Source organism: Pyxicephalus adspersus, chromosome 4, assembly GCF_032062135.1.
Source record: "Pyxicephalus adspersus chromosome 4, UCB_Pads_2.0, whole genome shotgun sequence".
Taxonomy (NCBI): domain Eukaryota; kingdom Metazoa; phylum Chordata; class Amphibia; order Anura; family Pyxicephalidae; genus Pyxicephalus; species Pyxicephalus adspersus.
The window spans coordinates 48,251,371-48,274,745 of NC_092861.1; the positions used below are offsets into that span (position 1 = coordinate 48,251,371).

The window sequence follows — 23,375 nt, forward strand, 5'->3', positions numbered from 1 at the left end:
GTAGAATATAGTGTGCAGTGTGATATAATGTAGTGTGCAGTGTGGTAGAATACAGTGTGGTTCTCTCTCTCTTCCTCCATAGGTGTTCATAGGATGTCTCCCCTCAGGCGGCAGCGCGCGCTATACCCTCACGTGGCCGCGCACGCTTCCTAGCCCCGCCTCCTCCACGTCACCAGACAGGCCGGGGCAGACATGGCGGAGCGGAGAAGACACAAGAAGCGGATCCAGGTAACTGAGATGCTGCGGGGCAGTTGAACTCCCTGGGGCAATAAGCACAGGGCTCCGGTGTGGGGTGACCTGCTATGTGGTATATAGAGGTAGTGGGCGCCTCTAACACAGGGCAGGATTTATATTTATATAGGGGGGTCCACTGCCTCCCCCACTAGACTATGGCGGAGAGGCCCGGCAGTGCCGGGATGTGGTGATGGGGGGGGGATGGAGATGATTGCTGGAAGTTGATGGCTGATTGTGTATGGCAGTGATGGGTGCTGCTGGCGGAGCAGAGATATCCTGATGTGTCTGTGCCCACTTCCTGCCAACAGCTGGCTCCATCACTGGGGGAGGGGAGGGTACAGATGTGGGGGAGGGGGTACAGATGTGGAGACAAAATACCCCTGCACCCCCTGTTATGTCATCCTCTATTTACCCCGAATATATGCAGAGCAAGGCACATAAAGCCCAGATCTGCATACTAGCATTGGTGTGCCACGGAGGGCCTTGTTATGGGGGGGGGGGTTCTTTGCTCCCCCTGCCCTATTCACCCCTAGTGGGGCTTTACCCACACACAATACCCAGGCATGGCCTATTGTTGCCCCCATCACTCCCCAGAGTACAATGCCGAATCTCTGAAGTGTCTGCACACAATGAGAGGCCACAGAGACACGGCCATGATCAGCAGCAATGTAACAAACATGTAATTATTATATGGAGAGATTTACCAATGTCATTTCATCTGAAAATTGTAAGCTCTAAGGGGCAGGATCCCCTCCTCCTGTGTCTGTATCTGTCTGTCATTTGTAACCCCTATTTAATGTACAGCGCTGCATACTATGTTGGTGCTATATAAATACTCTGCAGTAATAATAAAGGAAACTCCCCTTGTAGTGGGTCTCTTCAGCTCTCCCAGTGGCTGGACTTGTGGTGCTCGGTGTCCTCCCCTACAATAAATGGCTGGTGTTCTGTGTCGTAGCGGGGTCATGTATGGGGTCATGAAAAAAAAATGGACTGATTTGAGGCCTGATTTGTACCGCAGGCTCAGCTGTGCTCCCATTCAATCTAATGGGGGTTTGTGGGAATTGTGCCTGGTTGCAGTTGATCCTGCCATGATATCTGGAAATAAGTTGCCTCAGATTGCCTGGTTGCTTTCCCTCTTCTGGAGGATGGACGACACATGAAGCCTGTATGGTGCACATTGCTGGGCACATAGCAGCAGTGTGAAATGGACCCAAAAGTACCTTCTACATCCTCCATAGACATCAATAAGGACTTAACTCTTCCAGTAATGGGGGGACTGGGCAAAATTATTAGAAAGTAGACTAATATGCCAATCATATTGGGATAGTTAATTCAATTAGGAATTCCCGTTCTTTGATAATGACACCGCCACCCTCCCCAACAGGGGGAGCCCTTTCTGCTATTGGTGGTCAGAGGGGGTATTAATTGGCTGATAGGTGCATGTTGGGGATCAGGTAGGCAACCAATATCTGGGAGATGTCATCTATTGATCAGTGTATGGCCAGCATTAGATCAGCCTTGTATTTGTATCACTAATTGTTCTGTGTGTATGGAATTGTAAATCATTCTATGGAGGCAGTGTCACTAATAGAAATTTTTGTCATTTCTTCTGGTAATGACTTCAAAGTTATTTGTGAATCATTAGTCATATGGCTGATATATAACATTGCTGTGATATAGAATAGGTAAGTCGGTGAAGGATGGGAGTGGTGTCAGAAATCTGATATATTTTAATAATCTCCCATCGGAGTGGTTACAGAAGAGACATTACCGTAGTGGTGGCCTTGTGAGAATGTCTTGCTGGCCCAGACTTGTATGCTCAGATTGAGCTATGTATGGAATACAAGGTATTTGTCACTGTGTGATTTGTAGTGTTATATGGACACAATCTCTCTGTATGTGATCCATGTGTGTGGGATGGGCCCGGGTTCAGGAGGCTTTGTGGCTCTTCAAAGACTTGTAGTTATAATCTGCATTGTTGAGTTGATGGAGACTTACATATGGTTGTTGCGGGTAACTTCATATCATTGGTTTTATCAGTTCTTCACTAGACACACATGTAAACATAGAATATGTATAGGATTCAGATTGCATTTTACATGTAACTCAGCATTGCATAGACACATGTAGAAGCAAATGTCCCTTTACCAGCACACGTTGGGGGATTCAGAATGAACACCACTCCAGTTATATTGGGTGAAAATTCTCACATAAACCTCATTGGTTGCTGCATTTATATGTCAACTCTAAAAAAGCTCTCACACCTCAAAAGCCCTTTATTGGCCTTTACCCAGACCATGCATGGTAAAGCTGAACTCCAACCTTTATCAGTCTAAGAGGTATACAGGCTTCTTTTCTGGTCTTTGATTTCACTGCACACTAGAAACTGCAGCAATTAGATCCCACTTCATTTAAAAGTTGTATGATCCCTTACCATCAAGTCTTTACAAAGCCAGTCTTGTGGACCTGGGCAATCCTGTTTCATTCTTTGGATTTCACTTTCAGTCATGGAGGTTTAGTGTCTCATCTTGGGTACACCTACCTACATCCAGTCTTGGGTACACCTACCTACAACCCATCTTGGGTACACCCACCTACAACCCATCTTGGGTACACCCACCTACAACCCATCTTGGGTACACCCACCTACAAGATTCTGCATGCAGATGCAAGCTGCCTAGGAATGTCCCCTTCTCCGGGTGATGGTTTTGGGAAGTGATGCAGAGTGCTGGTATGTTTTATGGAATCTGTACAGCAAACAGCCGGCCTTACCCATCAGGCACGACTTGCCCGCATTGCACAGAAACATCAATGGGTCTAAAATAAAGTTTGTCATAAAAAATGAAAATGTTATATTTAAACATTTAGTGCTAATGATGGGAGAGAGAAGAACAAGACAAAATAAACTTTGGCTTTGAAGCAATAAACACTGAAGTATTTACATAGGTCAGTTTGAGCCTGGGGACAGGAAGTTCTTTTACCGCTCATTAAATCTATGTAAATGTCACATGTGGTTGTCTGGGCACACTTTATATGATCAGGGGCCAGTAGGGAAGACATGCATCCAGCTTGTTGTCTCTTCACATTTCTATATTTCAGCTGCTGATAGTAATGAATGCCCTGATCAGGTTCAGATGATGACCTTTTCCTACATGTTCCTCCATCATACATTTAGTTTGAATCACCTGGGAAGTGGAACACAAACTTGTCTTTACTGAAAAGCCTATTTTAGAATTACTCTGTGAGCTGATCCCACATGAAAGGTTTTCTGTAAGATTTAGGGAAACTCCATGACATCTATGGCCTCGTTTTATTTTTAGCTTCTCCTAAGGAAATTACTCGTCACTTCCTTGTGGTTTTGTAACAGTCCATGTAAAGCTATTCCGCGTTCCTCAGTGAAACACAGACACAACAAATACATTTATTGGTTAGATGGTACAAACCACCAAGGCTTGGATGTAATCCCCTGGTAACTATGTTTTATGATGATTTATTATGGATGCGAGGGAGTTCACACGAGCTGGGGAAACTTTTATGGTACTGTATAACTAGCCAAAGCAAAGCTGGTGATCGGGGAAATAAAACATTAATAAAAAGAAAGTAATAATGAAGCATTTTATTCATTTTTTTTATCAAGCGGACATATGGAGTTTTAGGCTTGCATCATTTTTAAGCTAACCTTGTCTATTTTGATAACTAAAAACCTGACTAGCTCAAAATGAAAGTTAGACAAAATAAATAAGTCTGTGTTCTGGTTTGTGCTTATGGAGTTTCAGTTAGAGAGAGGAAAGAAGCGGCTTTTCTCGGTTTCTCTCCATGCCACCCATTCTTATCTGTGATTCCAGTCCATGAATTAAATTGATAACGTTAGGTAGTTGTGGAAGTACAAATATATTACACTCATCCATACAGACTAATTATATTGGGTATTTGATCAAACGGACCTCTGTTACTTGAACTGTGGCCTTCATAATTTCTTAGTAAATACACTTTTTTCTTTTCTTTCTCCCGCTTTTTCCTTCATATAAAACTGCTGACATGAGTAGAACACAATCCGAAAATTAAATACCTTGGAGAACAAACAGCTAAAATTCTGAACATGTGACAGTCTAGGAAGATCATTCTGTCAGATGCCGACCAGTCTTGCTTTTGGTTGCACAGAAATGTGCTCGGTGTTTACACTGTCTTCAATTACAGAATATAGAGATGTCTGGGGATTTTTAATAAATAAACATTTTATGCCCTGTACAGTCAGATTTTGAGTGACGTGTTCCACTGCATTGCTACACAATCCTGAGTTTTACAGTAAGAGTGAGCTAAACATTCACCATTATCTTCCTGCAAAACATGGTCTCTGAACTAGCAATCAATCTTGTTTACTTCAGCGATGGAACACCAGGTGCTGCAGTGCAGGTTGTTTCCTGTGGTTTCATTTACTACAGTGCTACAGGTCGAGCAAGGCCATAATCACATGTGAGAAATGTGTATGAAGGTAAATGTTGGGGTATTTCCCGCAGTCACAAGTGTGTGTTTCATGGCTAAAAATAATGGCACCGTTACATTTGTGTCAGAAAATGCACCAATTCTCCCTGTTGCCATGTCATGCCTACATAATTGGCTCTCATTGTTGCCTGTTCCTGTATACCTGCCGTACAGGGGATTACAAGAGACATCGGATCGGAAGGCTGGCAGATATTAAAATGCATTTGATCATGTTTCAATGTACAGCGGTATTAACGAATATATTTTCATATCTGTCTGGAATTTATCTTTAAAATAACTTTGTCATCATAAAAACAGAGTTTTCATAGATTACAATTATATGGCTAAAAACGCTGCCAGTCACTGATGTCACTCATCTTCTAACTTTGCATATTATAATGTGGCAGTTCCGGCTGCAATAATTTGGTATGGACTGAAACTTCACTTTAAATGAGGAAAATCTCCAACCCCTATACACACATTTCTTCTGTAAAGAAAAAGTGATAATGTGTTATTTAAAAGCATGGTGCATTTTTCATGGTGGGTTTATGTTTGTGTTGTGACTTTATTATAATAATATATTATTGTTCTAATATTGTCCTATTGTTATGGGAGGTTAATTAGGTATAAGAGAAGTATAATTTGCTGGCCATACACCCTGTAATGTTGTCAGAAGCTATGGCCATTTTATGTTTTTAAACATGTACAGATCTGGAGCCAAAGTGGGGTTTGTGCAGGTTGTGTTCTCAGCCACCTAAACTGTACATCATTCAGCAAATCCTGCTGCTTTATTCTTCCATTTCCCTCATGTTCCCTGGATATCAGTATAGGACTCATAAGTTATCTGAGAAAATATGAAACTTATTAATTAAACAAGGTAAATTAAACAAGTTGGGCTATACAATTACGCAGCTTAACCATATACATAAATAGTCCAAATTATACAATACCAAGCAACACCTCCATCACAAAACATTCACAAGTTGGAACACAACCGCATTCGATTCACACATCAGATATACACCCCCTTTCTAATTACAGATGTTTTCCCAAGCATATTCATTGCATGCAGCTTTCAGCCGTCATCATATAATTGTACAGTAATGTTTACTTTTCATGTCCAGTGATCGGTGTTATAAGCTGTTGTTTGTACGCTGTATACTTACAGCCGGTCAGGATTGTACCACAGCTATATAATATCAATGAGGAGATGTAAAACACTGTACTACTGTATGGATTTGGAGTGTTGGCTCTCTTCAGGGAGGTCTTCTGATTGATGCCGTGTACTTTGCTTTATTTAGTATTGCAAACACTAATAACTCTTCTGTCTAGCACAGGGGGTGTGAGGAGAAGTCATCTTATTTCTCCTGGGAGGTTTATGCTGAGACTAACTCTCAAGAAAACAATTAGAGATTTTTAAAGCTGCTGCATAGGCAGCCAAAAATATGACATGTGGAATATCGGCGGCACCTTGGAAAACTGTAATTGGTGATTTTTTACATATTCTATCTGGAATCATGACAATAGTTTTGTTCTGAGGGTGCAGAGTGTAACACACTGGGCCTGATTTATTAAAGCTCCCCAAGGCTGGAGAGAATGCACTTTTATCAGTGAAGCTGGGTGATCCAGCAAACCTGGAATGTATCTGGTCCAGGATTAAAAACATTTGCTAACAAATAGCAAATGACTTTGCTTTGCTAAGAAATCCATTCCAGGTTTGCTGAATCAGCCAGCTTCGCTGATGAAAGTGTATCCTCTCCAACCTTGGAGATCTTCAATAAATCAGGCCCAGTGTGTTCTTTCAGACATAAAAAAGGCCTTGTGTTTGTCTGTCGTATACAGAGGTAAAAAGTAATATGTACGTTGTTTTATGTGGATCATTTTAAACTTTTTTCTTCAGTAGGAGAGGTTGTAGGATGCAGGTTTGAAATTACAAACTTGTTTTTTTTACAACTTGACTTTTTTTTTTCTTGTAGGAAGTTGGCGAGCCAACTAAAGATGAAAAGGCAATCGCAAAGTACCTGCGTTTCAATTGCCCTTCAAAATCAACCAACATGATGGGCCACAGAGTGGACTACTTTATTGGTAAGCACCTTCTGTTGGTGTTTGAAAGTACACCTATTAAATGTAAAATAAACCTTGACATGCATACATTAAATGCAGCCTATTTTGACCCAGCTGACGGTGATAATAATAAACAAGTAAAATGGCCCTTGTGTTACCAAATTTCTCACCACTAGAAAAGGTATAGGAAATATGTAGCCAAAAAAACTAAAGTGTTATAAGTGACCATAGACCACATTAATTACTGGTACACATTGATATAAATTTAATTTTAGGAAAAACTAGAATATGAACCATCCAAATAGAGATTGCATATGCATCTTCTTGCAAGTGTATTGGAATACTGAAATATTTAGTTCAGTATTCCAATTTCATAGTTTATGAGCATATTGACCTATTTTATGACAGAAGCGAGAGAGGTGAGCAAAAAGAGAAGCCAATGCCAGATGTCTAGACAGCCCCACCTGATGTGTACATGATACCTCAGATATTAATGAATAAATCCATTAATCGTGAATATAGACTTTAATCTCCTTTGGGAGAACTTTTTACTGAGGGTTCTAGATATTTACCAGGCGTTGCTATAGCACACCAGGCCACTCTTCTGCTTAAAATGTACCTCCAAAGCATTGTCTTGGATTTAATAGGAAAGTGTTCAGAGTGAAAGGGATTCCGCCTCAGAGTCACTATAGAATATGGTTTTAAAGTGAGGGGCAATCCCCTTTTACAGGTGTCACTGGAACCCTTAGAAAGGTTCTTCCTCATGTCCTGATCCTGGTATAATTATAAGGTATATAGGTATATAAGTTTGGATTTGCTACTCCTTTCTGTCCTGGACAGAGGGTGAATGTCCTCTGCAGATACTTGGACACATCTTTCCTTCATAATGTAAACCTTTCTTGTTCTACCTAACACAAAAAAGCTTTGGCTATAGATACGTTTAGATCAGTAGTGCCTAACTTTTTTTCATCTGGGGGCCACTGTTGAAATTGGGATAAAATTCGGGGGTCATAGTGCAGACACACATTGAAGATGTATATTAAAAACTAGAATAGTTTTATTTTAAAATGATATTAAATCAAAATGTTTCTAGTGAATTGGGATTCACAGAATGTAGGTGTCCAGCTATGTGTAACAGGCACCCCACCAGCCGCTCAGTCCCTCGCACCGCAGCGTCTGAAGATTTGACTCCAGGCGGTACTGAGCGCCTCCCTTGAGCCGGAGTTCTATGGCATGAGGAAGGGGTAACAGCACCGTAACCTCATCACTAGTCTGAATGGAGTCTTGAAGTTTTGTAAAGGAGAAAGTTTATATTTGGGGCACCACCGCACAGAGCGAATCGACGTTACCCTAATGCTCATTGCCATGCAAGTGGCCCCCGGGCGCCCCTAACATGCAAACTCAATTTGGGGACCCTGGTCTTGAAATAGCTCCACTTAATGTAAAAATATCGCTGATTGTTGTTAGGATTTTATGCTTGTTACCCCATATCTGGCAACTTGTTATGTTTAGGGTGCCCAATTTTAGTTTAGTTTAGTAGCAGTTCTCAGGGTCCCATTCCATTCCATTTCTTTGACTTTTAGTGTAGGCGATTTGAAGGTTTTTACATGGGGATAATGACAGCAGCATGGACACAGACACAGCTCTTATGCTGCTGCTGGGATTATCTCACAGTACAAGGTGGGTGAAGAGCTGCCACAGCTGATTGCCAGGTCTATAAGACACGCCTACTCACAGGGAGCTGACACTGAGCATGCCCAGGAAGCTCCCCCTCCTGGATCTCATAGAGAAACATAGGAGATGCGCCCGACCCATCCCCTGCATGACAACGAGCAGAGAGGGAACAAGGGGAGGGCGGGATCTGGCAGCTCTGGCCCACGGGCCGTAGGTTGAGCTCCCTTGCTTTCGATGATCATGTTTACCAGTATTTTGGTGTTGTGAAAAGATACATTTTTGGGCAGTGTGATTATCGAGGCCTGGTGTCCTCAGTCCCACCTATTATGAGACTTTTACTGTATCTCACAGAGAGAGGGGAAGTTACACAGCACAAAGTCTTTTAACCTGAAGCTGCAGTTTGTGAGGATCATGCACAATCAAGGCAATGATATGAAGGTAAACTGTGTGGTCTCAGTAGTTCAGACATTAGACAATGCCTGATTTTAGTAAACTCCTTGAAGTAAAAATGCCTCTGTATTTTTCCCTAAAACATTTACCAGAAAGTATTTTTCTGGTTTTTGCATGCATATTGGTCCATTTTTGTGTTTTGTTTCTTTTTATTCCATCTATTTAATTTATAAATGTTTTAGTTTGTCCTGTAGTGGCTTACTGGCATAACAAGCATTGCATATGCTGTCTCAGCTGCTGAACAACTGCTGGGATACATAATTTACCTTCATTAAGATGATATATGAAGTGTGCTGAATATAACATTTCTTGTTTTCCTAACAGCCAGTCAGATTCCGATGTTTCTACTGCCCTGATTTGGAAATAAATCAGGGATGCAGACTGGCTATGGATGACCAGACATTTTACTATTAGCACATCATTTATCAAGCCCGTAGAAAAGATTTTGTTTCCAACCAATATCAGCAATACTGGCAGACCTGACAGAGAGGTAACCAAGCTTAGTCACTGTGCAGTTTTACAAGGCTGCTGCCACATACTACAACAATGTATGTATGGAGTACATTTCTTCATGTTTTATCACATGGAGAAAGTACAGCTGTTAGTCTGGGTGAGCTCACAGGTTTAGAGTCACAAGTTCACTAGATTGCTTTCCAGTTTCATTCCTACACTATGTAGGATAAATGTAGTTTTAGGGGTGTTTGAATATGTTGGTGGCTTGGAAGAATGGCCCCCAGCTGATCTCTTCACCCTTGCCTCTAAAAGAGATTTGGTCACATAAAGTTATAAACCTCCCCTAACCCCTGTCTGTTTACTTTGCAGTGGTTTTCAGGTCTTATCCTTGTTTTGTATTTGCTTCCTAGACACTATGAAATGGGCACCACGGAAGGGCTTTATGGGCATTCTAGGATCTGACTTATCAATCTACAGTAAAAACCATGAACAGATACCCTGGGATTTAGACTTTCTCCACTAATGTCTAGCGGGTTTAAAGGGCATTTTTAAGCAGTTGCAAGGTTGTAGGTGAACTTGGAAATCTCAATCATACTAAAGCAATAAATTCTAGAGTGTAAGAATATATTGACTTATTTTAGTGATATTGTGTTGTTACTGGTACAATAACAATGACATGACAATGCTTAACTTAACAAACAATACCAAACTTAACAAGGTATGGTAATAAGGTGATTTTCTAGTTTTGTCATTCCTGCAATAAATTGAGCCAAGTGTTTATATTCCTTTTTTATCAAAATTATGTAACTTTTTTTTTCTTACAAATACCTTTTAGCACTTTTTATAATTATTTATTGTTCAGAGTAACTTTCCCCAAAACACTTTCCCATATTTCTCTCCTAAAAGGTCAAACCCTGGCATTCCTAATCTTCACCTTTTGTATTTACAATAGAAGATATATAAATACTGTAATGCTGTCTCGATACTCTGCTGTTGCTAGGAGCAGGGGGTGAATATTCATGCTTTTGCCCCAGCAACCCATAAGGATGATATGACAGAACACTACAGAGAGTAAATTTGGATTGAGTTGCCCTTTTTTGCCTGTTAATTAACTATTAAACAGTGTTGAAACTCTTCTTGAAATGTTTTTTTTTTTATCTTCTGTTTGCAGCATCTAAAGCAGTAGATCGCCTTCTGGATTCCAAATGGGCAAAGGCAAAGAAAGGGGAAGATGCCCTGTTCACAAACAGGGAGTCTGTGGTTGAATTTTGTAACAGGTATGTCTGTGTGAGAGAGAGGGGAGCTGGTAGCTGGATAAACCAAATAAGCTTGTACACTGCACTACAGCACGGTTCCTCTTGTCTCTGAATTCAGCCAGTGGGTGAGTTAGTCAGATGTGGCATTGATAGTAGGAAGTACAATCAATGCCAGGCTGCCTTTTCTGCAATTATGCATTACAGTGGAATTCATAAATCCCATGAAGTAGGAGGTTAGCAATTGCCTGACCACAATCTGTTAATAGGGAACGACTGCACAGCTACAGCAAAGCAAAGCTACACAATGGGTTTTTAAGTTAGTAAGATCAATTCCAAGAAAAATTATACTAATCCACAAATTTGCTTTAAAAATATCCCTTGTTCAGTTTTGTTTTTAGTAATTTGGAACCCCAAACAACCTTTTCAATACCATATTTTGATTGTGGTGGGATAGGATGGACAAAATAGCAGGGTAAATTAATTGTGGATAGGGATCCTTGTTACCCTTTTTAAAAGTAATCACATCTTTGACAGCTCCATGCCTTTCAATTTTATTTTTTAGCAAACAATTTCACAAAGTACTCTGGAGCAAGGCATATAATGCATAAGGAAAGCCTCCACAGTGTATCGATCCGATAAAGTTTAATTTATTTTTACCTTTAATATTGTTTTTAAATACATTCTGGTCGTTTTTATGTGGCCCATGGTGACTGTGCCGCATCCAAGCGCCTGACATTTGCAGGCAGGAGGACCCAGTCCCAGAAAACTAGGTAGAAGCAGGGAGGTCCACACAAGTGCCTGACCACGCCTTAGGCAGACGTACCCCTGTTGCTTCTTCAGCTGCTGCTGCTCCAGATATGGAATCTCAGTGGGATGTTACCAATGTCTCCAGTCTCTGACATCGGCCTGCAGCTCAGCACAGTCGCTGGCTCCATTCCCCTCACATAGACAGGCCAGGATAGGTCAGGTACACCAACCTCCGACAAAGCTGCTAAGAACAAAGAGCAATCACTCCCTAAAATATCCTACAAGATGGATGCAGAAGGGAGACAATTTAATGAAACATGTGAAAGTGAATATATGTTCATGTTTCAGGAGGGCAAGCGTGTTCTCTATTTTCAGAACATGATTAAAACACGATGATGGCGTGTGAGATGGTTTCTCAGGGTGAGGAAGCATCTATACTTCTACTAAGACTATGTATTTTAATAAAAAGTTTTGCCCCCCACTTGGCCTGTGTTTTAGATTTCGGCCCTTTATGTGATTTAACCTGTGGTCTATAGCAAAGGATTAAATATAAATGGGAGGCTAATAAGAGCAGTTGTGTATCAGCTGTGTGATAGTGAAAGCATTATTAGGATGATGTCATGACTAAGGCGAATGGAAGGGTTCACGTCAGGCGGTCAATAACACCTATTTTATCACCTGTGGGACCCAGCCATTGTCTGTTACAACATAACTGTACCGGCAGGATAAACAGGTCTATACGTGATAATGATGTATAATTATATATAATAATAACCACAGTTGTTATAATAATAACACAGCTCAAAAAAAATTTTTTACTTGCCAAGGATTTTTTAATATATTAAGTGTATTTCAGGTCTGCTAAATCCAAATATGACATCTGTTTCATTCAATTGGCTCTAGTTTTTGTTAAACAGGAATCGGAATAGACAATTTTACCAACAACAAATGTTAACACAGCATATTGTCAATCTTTATTTACACCATTTTGCATTTTATATATTAAATGTCGGATTATTTTCATGAAACTTTTATTTGCCTTCTTTTTATTCATACATTTTCTTTTTTTACTGAAATAGGTGTTCTTCAAGAAGAATTTGCTTAAATCACCTTAATGTATTTTGCTACATTTGTGGTGAATTTTCACAGCAAAAACAGAAAAGAAACATTACAGAATTTGTGAAACAAGCAAATCTTGCATATTTTGGTATTAAACTGGGGGATCAAGATAAGCCTCCCCATATGGTATGCAAAACTTGTGTAGCGTGTCTAAGTCAGTGGGAAAATTAAAAACTGTAAAGTTTGAAATTTGGTGTACCTATGGTATGGCGAGAGCCCAAAAATCATCATAATGATTGTTATTTTTGTGCTGTGAATGTAAAAGGTTTCAATTGTTACACGAAAAACAAGTGGGAGTATCCTGATTTGGAATCAGCAAGACGACCCGTGCCGCATGGTGCTGATGTTCCCATACCAGTACACTCCCTGATATTCCTGTATCCAACATGGAAGATATACAAGGTTTGGAGTGTAATCCAGGAGTTAGCAGTGGAAGTGAATATGAAGGAAGTGTTACATCAAACCAGCAGTTCTCCCAAGAAGAGCTCAATGATTTAATACGTGACCTAAGTCTGTCAAAACAAGCATCTGAACTTTTAGCATCCAGGCTAAAAGAAAAGAACTGTCTAAGACCAGAAGTTAAAATAACGGTATATAGGACAAGAGAGGTGACACTCGTACCATATTTCAGTGAAGATGGAGACTTTGTGTACTGTTGTAACATCCCTGGACTACTAGCCCATATGGGAGTATCAGAATACAGAGCAGAAGACTGGCGGCTTTTCATAGACAGCTCCACTCGAAGTTTGAAATCTATTTTACTGCGTAATGGCAACTGCTATGCATCAATTGCAATTCGTCACTCAACAAAACTTAAAGAAAAATATGAAAATATCAAAAAGGTCTTGCAAAAACTTTGCTATCATGAACCACCATTGGTGGTCCATATGTGTTGATTTAAAAATAGTGAACTTTCTACTTGGACAGCAAAGTGGATACACAAAGTACCCATGTTTCATCTGCTTGTGAGATAGTAGACCAAAGCAGGATCACTGGAAAAAAGTGACATGGCCTCCAAGGGAAAACATGAAAAAAGGTCTAGCCAATGGTTGACAAACAAAAATTCATCCTCCACTACGCATAAACTTGGGAATAATGAGGCAATTTGTTTGAGCTCTGAATAAGGATGGTGATTGCTTCAAATACTTTTGTAGATTCTTCCCTGGATTGAGTACTGAAAAACTAAAAGCAGGAATCTTTGATGGACCCCAGATCCGCAAACTGATAAATGATTTAAATTTCACAAGTCCATGACTGATTTGGAAGCTTCTGTCTGGCACAGCTATGTCATGGTTGTCAAGAACTTCTTGGGTAACCATAAAGCACAAAATATTAAAGAACTGGTACAAAACTTGCTCTTAAACTTTAAAAATGTGGTTGCTTCTATGAGCATAAAGGTACACTTTCTCCATAGCCATTTGCCATTTGCAAAAATTGGCAGACTACTGCTGGAGCCTTCAACGTGATTGTCTTGATCAGCAAAAATCATACAAAGTGAAATTCTCAATAACTTCTTTGTGATTAGTTCTGTAAATATACTGAATATAGATTATATTGACATTAAGTATTTCAAAAATTTAATTTTGTATACGTAGGCATATCTAATTTAATTTTGCTCAATTTTCATGTTTCATTAGTTTTCTATGAGATTATTATTGAGGTCATTATTTCAAAAACGAGAGCCAATCTAGCAAAAACAACACCGTAATTGGATTCTGTGCATCAAACATAACCTAAAATGACTTTAAACTCTTTAGCAAGAAAATGTTTGTTGACCAGTGTAATAATCCAACAATGATAGTAGACAGAATAGTAATAGTAAAATATTTGTTTCCTTTATCTAGTTTCACCTTGAGTTCCATTTTGATGCTGATATTCATTAAATCAAAATGATGAGCAAGGGAAATAAAGCGTTATTTAAAAAATTTACTCATAACATTTTATATTTTTAAGGCTTCTTAAGAAACAGTTCTTTCATCGGGCATTAAAAGTGATGAAAATGAAGCCAGAGAAAGATCCAAAGAAAGAAAAGGAGAAAGAGAAAGGGAAGACTGATAGTGGAAAGGAAGAAGACAAAAAGGTAAAAAAGGATATTTCTAAGGATGAGAAAACAAAGAAAGAAAAGGAAAAGAAAAAGGATGGAGAGAAAGAGGAAATCAAAAAGGTAACATTAATGGTTGACAGGCATTTACTCACAGTTGTTTTTTTTACAAAGAATTTTATTATTATTTGTTCAGAAAAATGTTTTTATAGAGAGCAAGAAGAACTCTTTCATAAACAGGTTGGGGAGGGGGGAGGGGGGGATAGAGTCAGTTTCCGTTCTGACAATTACAATTGGGTGCAGGTCTGGCAGTGTATACAGGAAAAGTAACTTTAATTCCTAGTCATATACCTGTATGGAATGTTGACTATATTGGTTTTTCATCTTCATACCATCATAATCACAAAAAGGTATAAATACAGAATCGAGCAATAAAAGTCTGAGGTAATCTGAAGATAAGGCTATATCTACAGTACAGTGCTTCGATTGTAATTATATTGGTGGTCTACCTAGATACCAGGTGCAGATTAGAGAGCCGTTTGTTGAAGGAGCAAGGACAGTATTCCTTTACAATAATCAATGTAAATTTGTAACATAAGATCATGAAATAATTACATTTTATGGGCTCACTGGAATTTGGAAACTTGGTCAGTTGTCTGATATACAGATGTTTACTAGGGGAAGTGTTTTTTTTTAAATATATTCTATTGTAACATATTCTATAGGTATTAGAACTGTAACATTGACAATATAGCTTGAACTTATAATGAGATAACTATTGTCTTACTACCTTGTACATATATTTTAAATGATTCATATTGTGTCCTTGTATAGGATGATACTCCTGGAACACCTAAGAAAAAAGAAACCAAACGAAAGTTCAAGCTGGAGCCCCATGAGGATCAGGTGTTCCTAGATGGTAATGAGGTGTGTATTCTAGCAGAAAGTCAGCTCTACAGCCCAGGGATGCTTCCAGCAGTTAATGTACTGAAGTCTTTATTTATACTGAGAATGTTTCAAAAGTGAACTGAATAGCTTTTCCTGAATAGAAACTAAGATATAATTCCGTTTAGGCTGTATATGATTGTTGTGAGTCCAAAATAACCTTTTCTAGTGCAGCCTTGACGTAAAGAAAAGGGATTGTTACAGGATATTTTTTTCACCACACTTAAAGAAGATCCACAGATAAATTGTTACATCTTGCTTTGCACATTTTACAAAGCAGTGAGGCTATAGTGTGCACACTACGCTATAGCACACAGAGATTATATTATAGTCACTATAACATTATTACAAACTCTATACCTTTTAAAAGTTTACTACAGTGTTAAAACCTAAGATGTTACCTAGTTGCTTCACTTATCTATTAGGTCACTAGATGCTAGATTTACATTACCTGAAACAATTGGTGATTATCTTGGGTAAAAATCTAGTGTCAGCACAGTTGTCCTATGACTTTGCAATCCAGTGTGCCAAGTATTGATTAACCACTAACAGGGACTGTTGTGGTGCCCACAGTGAGCTGCCTTCCACTAATGTCTCCGCTTTCCATAGAAAGTCACCTAGCAACCTGCCTGTATAGGAACCATTCCTAAAACTGTCACCCAAAATGATTGACAATTAACAATAACCTGTACAAGGCTTTAGGCTTTGTTATGTTACTGTTTTACTTCACAAATTTCACAAAAAAATAGAAGCAAGACAGATGGCTTTTCCAGTGGCACTTAGAGAATACTTTCAAAATATATACATTTTTGATTAAACTTTATTTTATTCCAAAAATTATTTGATTAAAATTGTGTACAAAGGATTAAAGTATATATAGTTGCACATACACTGGAACTTTTGATTTTCATAAGTCTGAATAGTGTTAGAATATAATATATTCATGTGGCTCCCTTTCCAAACGCGTTTCACCCCTGTATTGGGCTTCCTTGGGGGAAATTGAGGATATTACAACACATTGAAAAAAAACAGTACAATTACATTCTTTAAGTCTCAAAGGGACATAATATAAGAGCAAAAAAACATCTTCTAATACAAAACTCGGTATTGTCATATCTAATCATGATTAGCATCATATGCCACATAAAGTATCAGTATATTGCATGCTGTCAAAGTTGAAAAAATAATTGTAATAAATGAATACATAAATGGTATCACATGTCATGGTTGAGAGACAGGTTGTGTCACATATTAAATAAATAAGAATCTGGTTTCCAAAAAGGGATATTAATGAGAATACACTTACAATGCAGACTTGACTTATAATGGCTTACGAATCAGTGCAAATCTGGATGTACTGATAGACACTTTAATAACAATCATGATCCCTTTCAATAAAGAAGAAACATAAGTTATTAGCTGACATCTACTGTATATCTAGGACAACAAATTTTGTGTCAGTGATCCTACATCTAGTAGATTTACATATTCAGGTTGGACACGAAACAGGTTCACCTGTCTTCTTTTTCGTTCTTTCATTAGATTGGCCTTTATGATTACCCCTTTTCTTTAGTTTAAAAGAAAAAAAACAGTTTTAGGGATCGCAAAGACCTGTTGTTCGCACATTGTTACATACTAAGATATTAGGCTGTCATATGCCCCCACACTCATTTTTCTATTTGATCTGGAAGGGGGTGAAAGCCAGGAACTTCTAAGCACCCCCTCGTATATTCATTTCTTTTGTTAGTAGTCACTGTGATAAAAAGACAGGATCCTTTCATTGGGAGCAAAGACTGATAAATATTTGGCAGGAGTTCGAAGTCATCACCACTCAAACCAAACCAAAAGTTTTAGCCATATACAGATCTATGTAAATGTTTTATTTACATAGTATAAGTGGAAGGGAATTTTGTTTTGCCTGTATAAATGTGAAAATAGGAATGCAGAGAGGCAGAACTAATGTAAGACAACACAAAGTAGCAGCGTGTCACTCCTGGGTATTGGGTTAAACACTGTCCTCCTGTCAAATAAGATTGTTTATTTATTATGGGAATAAAACCATTTGTTAGATTTTAATGTATGCAGGGCTCTCATATTTTATGGAAGAATCACACTATATTTATTAGCCAGTCAATTGATCAGTTTTTTCATTTTCTGTCAGCATTATATTGGTGTAAAAGCCTTTTTTCCTCTCATCTAAACTGTTATAACCTTATTTCAGGTGTACGTGTGGATATATGATCCAGTCCATTTTAAGACTTTTGCTATGGGCCTCATCCTTGGTAAGTGCATTAAGACATTTGTGGCACAGATGAATATGTCATAAATGCATCTAATAAATAGCCATTACTGAATTAAAATAAATATGTTGGTGAATGTGTACATAATTTTTCAGGGCTAAACCAATGGCTAACAAAAGCCCTATGCAATGGTTTGGAGTCTAAAGCCACATGACAAATATTCTTTGGAGGACCTCACAATCTAATGTCCATACCAAAGACATAGTCTGACAATATTATTGCAGAAGCCAGTTACTATCCCAGTATGATTTTAGAATTTGGGTGGAAAATGGGCCCAGGTAATCCATACAAACTCTGTGCAGTGTAAGACAATATTAACCTCCCTAGCGGTACATTTCTTTCCGGTTTTATGTTTTTCATAATAATAATATGAGTATAATTAGGTTTGAAACACAAAATCATGTAAAAATAATAAATTAAATTAAAAAAAAAAAAAGTTCTTGAAAACAATGTACTGCTTTTACACATATAAATCCAATGTATTGCATTCAATACAGTTATTTTGTATTGAATACAAAACAAATGGATTTTGAATTTCCGGAAACGTACACACGCACCAGCCTCACCGGGGGGAGTACAACTTCATCGTGTGCAGAAGACGCCAGAGGAAGAAGACGGGGATCGCAGCGATGGATGACGCTGGAGACGCCAGCGGATCAGCTAAGCGCTGTATTTACTATCTTTCCCATAGGTTTACATACCCCGAGTGTGACTCGGGGTTACCACTTTCAGCAACTTTTTTCTACCCTGAGTCACACTCTGAGTTACTGCTTGGGAGGTTAAGACTTGGTACTCCGTGCTGCAAGGCAAGAGGACCAGTCACAGAGCCATTGTGTGGCTGAAAAGGTATGTGATGGGAAACAATGTAGTTTCTAGTCACTAGATATTTTTGGTGACATGTTACCAGATGTGTGTGAATCTACATAATGGGGACACGTACAACAATATGCTTCCCAATTTTAGCCAGAACTTCAAAACTGTTTTGCTATAAATATATCTAAAGCATTTTATTCCAACAAATGCATTGCCTGGGCATCAGCAATTTCCCTGCCAAAAAATACTCCACATCTTGAACACCTGAATGTTTGAATAGAAGTCTCCATAATTGTTACTTTTTTCTGTATTTGTGTTTATAATAATTCATTCTATTTTTCTTCTGTTACAGTGATTGCAGTGATTGCTGCCACACTCTTCCCTCTTTGGCCAGCAGAGATGCGTGTAGGGGTGTATTATCTCAGTGTGGGAGCCGGGTGTTTTGTTGCCAGTATTCTTCTGCTTGCTGTTGGTAAGCCTCCTATATAATATGTTGTATAACAGCGGTCGCCAGATGGCGGTTCGCGATAAAATTTTGGTGGTCTGTGGCTCTGGCCGGTGCGCCTCCAAGGAGGGTCAGGAAAAGGACCCCACTGGGGGTGAGCGCCGGCCAGGGCCACGGACCACGTCCCCCATACAGATTGCAGGCTGTCTTCCTTTTTGAGCGACACACAGCTCCCTGCGCATGCGCAGTACGGAGCTGGTAAATTTAGCAGTCCGTGGGTCTGAAAAGTTTGGCAACCACTGTTAAGATTGCTGTGTCATATTCCTTGGCAGCCACTAGGTGTCACTCTCACTGTACTCTGACCTGTCAATAATCTGAATATACTGGAAAATGTTACAGAAATGTAATAATGTGGGATATAATGTTACTGTTGGTATTGGTTTTCCTTTGTGGTATTTTTTCTTGTGCTAGTTAATGTAACTGCAGCTGTCAGATTTCCAGCAGGGCCCAGTCTATCACACCTGCTGGAATGGGACCAAGTGGAGGTGGAGAGGTAGTGTGGGGTATATACCAAGATATTCCCGTGTCTGAGATCTGTAAGCAGTAAAATAATCTTGATATTTTACAGAATTTTAGGCTATAATATTCAGCAGACTGTTAAAAGCAGGGTTTTATAGTCGAGGGTAGTACATATTTGCAGCCTCTGAATTCTGAGTTGCTTCTGACTCCAATTATATTGATAAAAATTGTGCATTGTTGAAAGTAAATAATGTTTGTGTTATACTTTGGTGTTTAATTTTTTGTTATGTGTTCCTTTTTCAGCTCGTTGTATTCTGTTCCTTATCATTTGGCTCCTGACTGGAGGTAGACACCACTTCTGGTTCCTACCCAATTTAACGGCAGATGTTGGCTTCATTGACTCCTTCCGACCACTGTATACACACGAATACAAGGGACCAAAGGCTGACCAGAAAAAAGAGGAGAAAGAAGAGTCCAAAAAGCCTGTAAAGTCTGACAGTGAGGATAAATCTGACAGCGAGAAAAAAGAAGAAGAGGAAGAGGAGGAGGACGATGGTAAGGTTGCTGAAGCAGCGGAGGGATCAGGCACAGAAGGCTCAGGTGCCGACAGGCAGTCAGACACAGACAGTGACAGGAGAGAGGATGAAGGCTCCCAGCACAGTAACGGCAATGGAAATGATTTTGAAATGATCACGAAAGAGGAACTTGAACAGCAGACAGATGAAGGAGACTGCGAAGAAGATGACCAGGATTTAAAAGCAGAGTCACTTCGTGAAAAGTCTTAATACATTGGCCAGGCTGTAGGACTGATTATATACAAATAAAAGGATTTTTCCCATGGAGTGATCACCAAAACATTTACACACATCTTTACTGTCTTTTTTTTCTTCAAATATGCAGGATCTGTAGGGATCATCAAATTCACTAGGCTATAAATTTAATGTTAACGAAATTGAAAAAAAAAAATATGTAAATTCGTTATTAGAGATATTTGGATTCTCTTTTTCTATTTAAAACAAAATGTGTGGGATTAGAGTCTCATTCTTATCCTGCTTAGTGTCCATAGTGTTGAGTCGTGTACAATCCATCGGTTTGTTGGTTAGATGAAACCAATCTGACCTTTGCATGCTGCTCACACACATTGTTGCCTGTCTGGTGCATGTAATGCAATACGGTCTGATCATTTCAGGATGTGTCCGAGGTAGATCTCAGCAGCTCTCAGTTGTAGCAAAGTATTTAATTCTATGTCTGTTCTTCAAGAGGTAAGCCTCTTTTATCAATGCTTGATCTAGTCAGTGTGTCTTCAGCACCTGACAGTAAAGTGCTATTACCTTAACTGGACATCTGACTTTTCTGTTATTAAGTGTTCTTTTTATTGATTTTGATGATCCCTATTTTAATAGAGTTCATATTATGTCTGTCCCTTTTATGTATATTAAAGATTAGATTTTTTTTAATACAACATTTAACTATCATGGACAACCCTTCTAATAGTTGAATTGACCACTTTCGGTTTGTTTTAAAGCTAAAAAAGTACTGTGCTTTTTATGGTGTTGATGGTACGTTTTACCACATAACTGCTTTGTGGTAGAGGTGAAATTAATCTTTGTATATCAGTGATGTTCAACATTGAAGTGATCAGAATAATTTACTCCAAATTTAAAGGCCATATTCAGCTTTCTGCTGCATTTTTTTTTACAGTAAAGCAGGTCACTGTTAAATGACACTTTGTAATTAGAATGTATTACCCGTTTCATTCCCGAGTGTGAGCTCTTTAAAGTATCCATTTTAATAAATGACAAATGTTCTATTTTTGACATGAGATCCTTCGGGCATTCATGGGTCTGTGACAAAATGCAAAGTGCAGTATCCCACAGCTAGCAATTAGAGTCGGTGTTGCTGAAACTTGCTTGTTTGGGTTAAAGTGCACTTGAACTGTCATTGTCTTCCTAAATCAAAGGTTTAGTTCTGAGAAGTCTCAGTCCTGGGAGATTCCACTTCCTGTCTGTAGACTGGCATCACACCTAGAAATAGAAAGTGGGAAAATCTCAAGAATAGGGGTTCACAGAGACACAGTAAAGATATGCAGCTCATCATGTGTCAGAGAACATAATAAGATTTCTGGCGACATCCAGAGTTCTTTTATACTTTAATCACAATTCATATATCACTTTTCCTGTCTGTAATGACTTATTAATAGGGACGATGGCACAGAATATCAATGAAAACACAAATTGTACACACTGGTAACCAGCTCCCATGACTGGATATCAATTCAGTATAGGATATAATTAGAACACCATTTACTATACTGTTTAACTTATAAAAAATACTAATTAAATGATAATGTTAATGATTTCACTTAGAAAATCTAAAAATACATTTAAAAACATGATCTTGCTAGCTTCCTAATGCTAAAACTCAAGTCCAACCCTTCTGCACCATTCTCATTTTAGCAGTCTCTGAAAGCCTTACCACCATTATCCCTGGCTGCCACATACTCTGCCCCTGTGCTTTGTACGTCCTAACATTATGTTCCATAAATAAGAGTTGGAAAAGAAGACTGATACAATGAAACAGGAGGTTGGGAGGACCCTGACCAAGAGAGCTTACAGTCCAATGCATTGTTCAGCACTGTGTGGCATCTTCTTTAAGTATCCTTTATGTCCTACCCTGTGCCTGCAATATGTATGCTATCTTGATTACAATAGAAAGTTCTTACTCCACCAGAATAGGTGACGTAAAGCATAAACAAGTATGTGATGTGCCATGGTTGCTGTGATGGGGCTTTGGGACCCATTAAAGGTAGAGGAACCCATAGCAGTCATTGAAAGCCACCTTGTATTGCATTGGTGTCAGTCAAATGTTGAGGTTGGTGCTGTTATCTAATCAGTACATATGTGGCTCATACAGCTGAAAAGAACCTTCTGGCCTATTGAACAACAATCACTGCCTTATAAAAGACAAATGCAAACATTTTGTTGGACATCCCAGGTATACAATATTGATGACCAGGAATTTTTCCAGCATAATTGTTCTCTTTGTTTTGCTTCTCTTGCGCCTTCTCTTGACCAAATTATAAAAAAGGAAAAAAAAAACTTTTCTGTCAGCCGGCTAACAAGCCCCATGCCCCTATGGTGTGATAAGGGTGCATTACTATTTTACACAAGTTACCTTTTCAAAAGAATGTTGTTTAATCAGCAAGTTTTTCTTGTGGTATTGACATTGTTAGTCTCTTCAGTGAAATCAGTTGAGCAGGTAATTTGTATTTCTGGAGATTGTTCTAGAGAGTTTGCTCTATGCTATAATCCTTAATATAAATACCTACAATTTAGTATGTGTAGCTGTTATTTGTGTAAACGAATGTCACTGACAAGGCCAAGATGATGGAAAAGCAGCCAATGGTGTTTGGGGAGGCTTCTTCCTTTTTGGAATATTACTTATGGACAATAAAAAGGAAAGAATGGAGAATTGTTATGATGTATTCGTTAAAGTCTGTGCACCTTTTAAGACACCATTTTGAAATGTATAGTCATGTAAAAGCAAAAAAAATACAAAAAAAAACTTTAATGCAAACATTCAAGTTGGTTGTAATTCAATAAACTGTAATATCAGTGATTGTTGTAAATGTTTGTGAACATGAATAACCTACAGGTACTGGCAAAATGCTATTGTTCTATTTAGAATTCTTCACAGTGCCATTTCCTTTGTATCAGCAACAGAGCTTTAATAGAAATATACAGAACTGGGCATTGATATCATAATGGTATAATAATAAACAATAAATAAATAGCTCCCACACATTATGCAGCGCTGTACAATGGATAGAGATA

General features: G+C 38.7%; 1 protein-coding gene across 1 annotated transcript; it reads left to right on the top strand.

Moving 5' to 3' along the window:
- The first annotated feature begins 101 nt into the window (after positions 1-101).
- On the top strand, positions 102-23,160 carry SEC62 (SEC62 homolog, preprotein translocation factor). Its single transcript, XM_072408079.1, has 8 exons — positions 102-228; positions 6,693-6,801; positions 10,529-10,634; positions 14,433-14,643; positions 15,355-15,447; positions 17,687-17,747; positions 18,931-19,050; positions 19,846-23,160. The coding sequence occupies exons 1-8, from the start codon at positions 193-195 to the stop codon at positions 20,325-20,327; spliced, it is 1,218 nt and encodes a 405-aa protein (XP_072264180.1). The 5' UTR covers positions 102-192; the 3' UTR covers positions 20,328-23,160.
- The last annotated feature ends 215 nt before the right edge of the window (positions 23,161-23,375 follow it).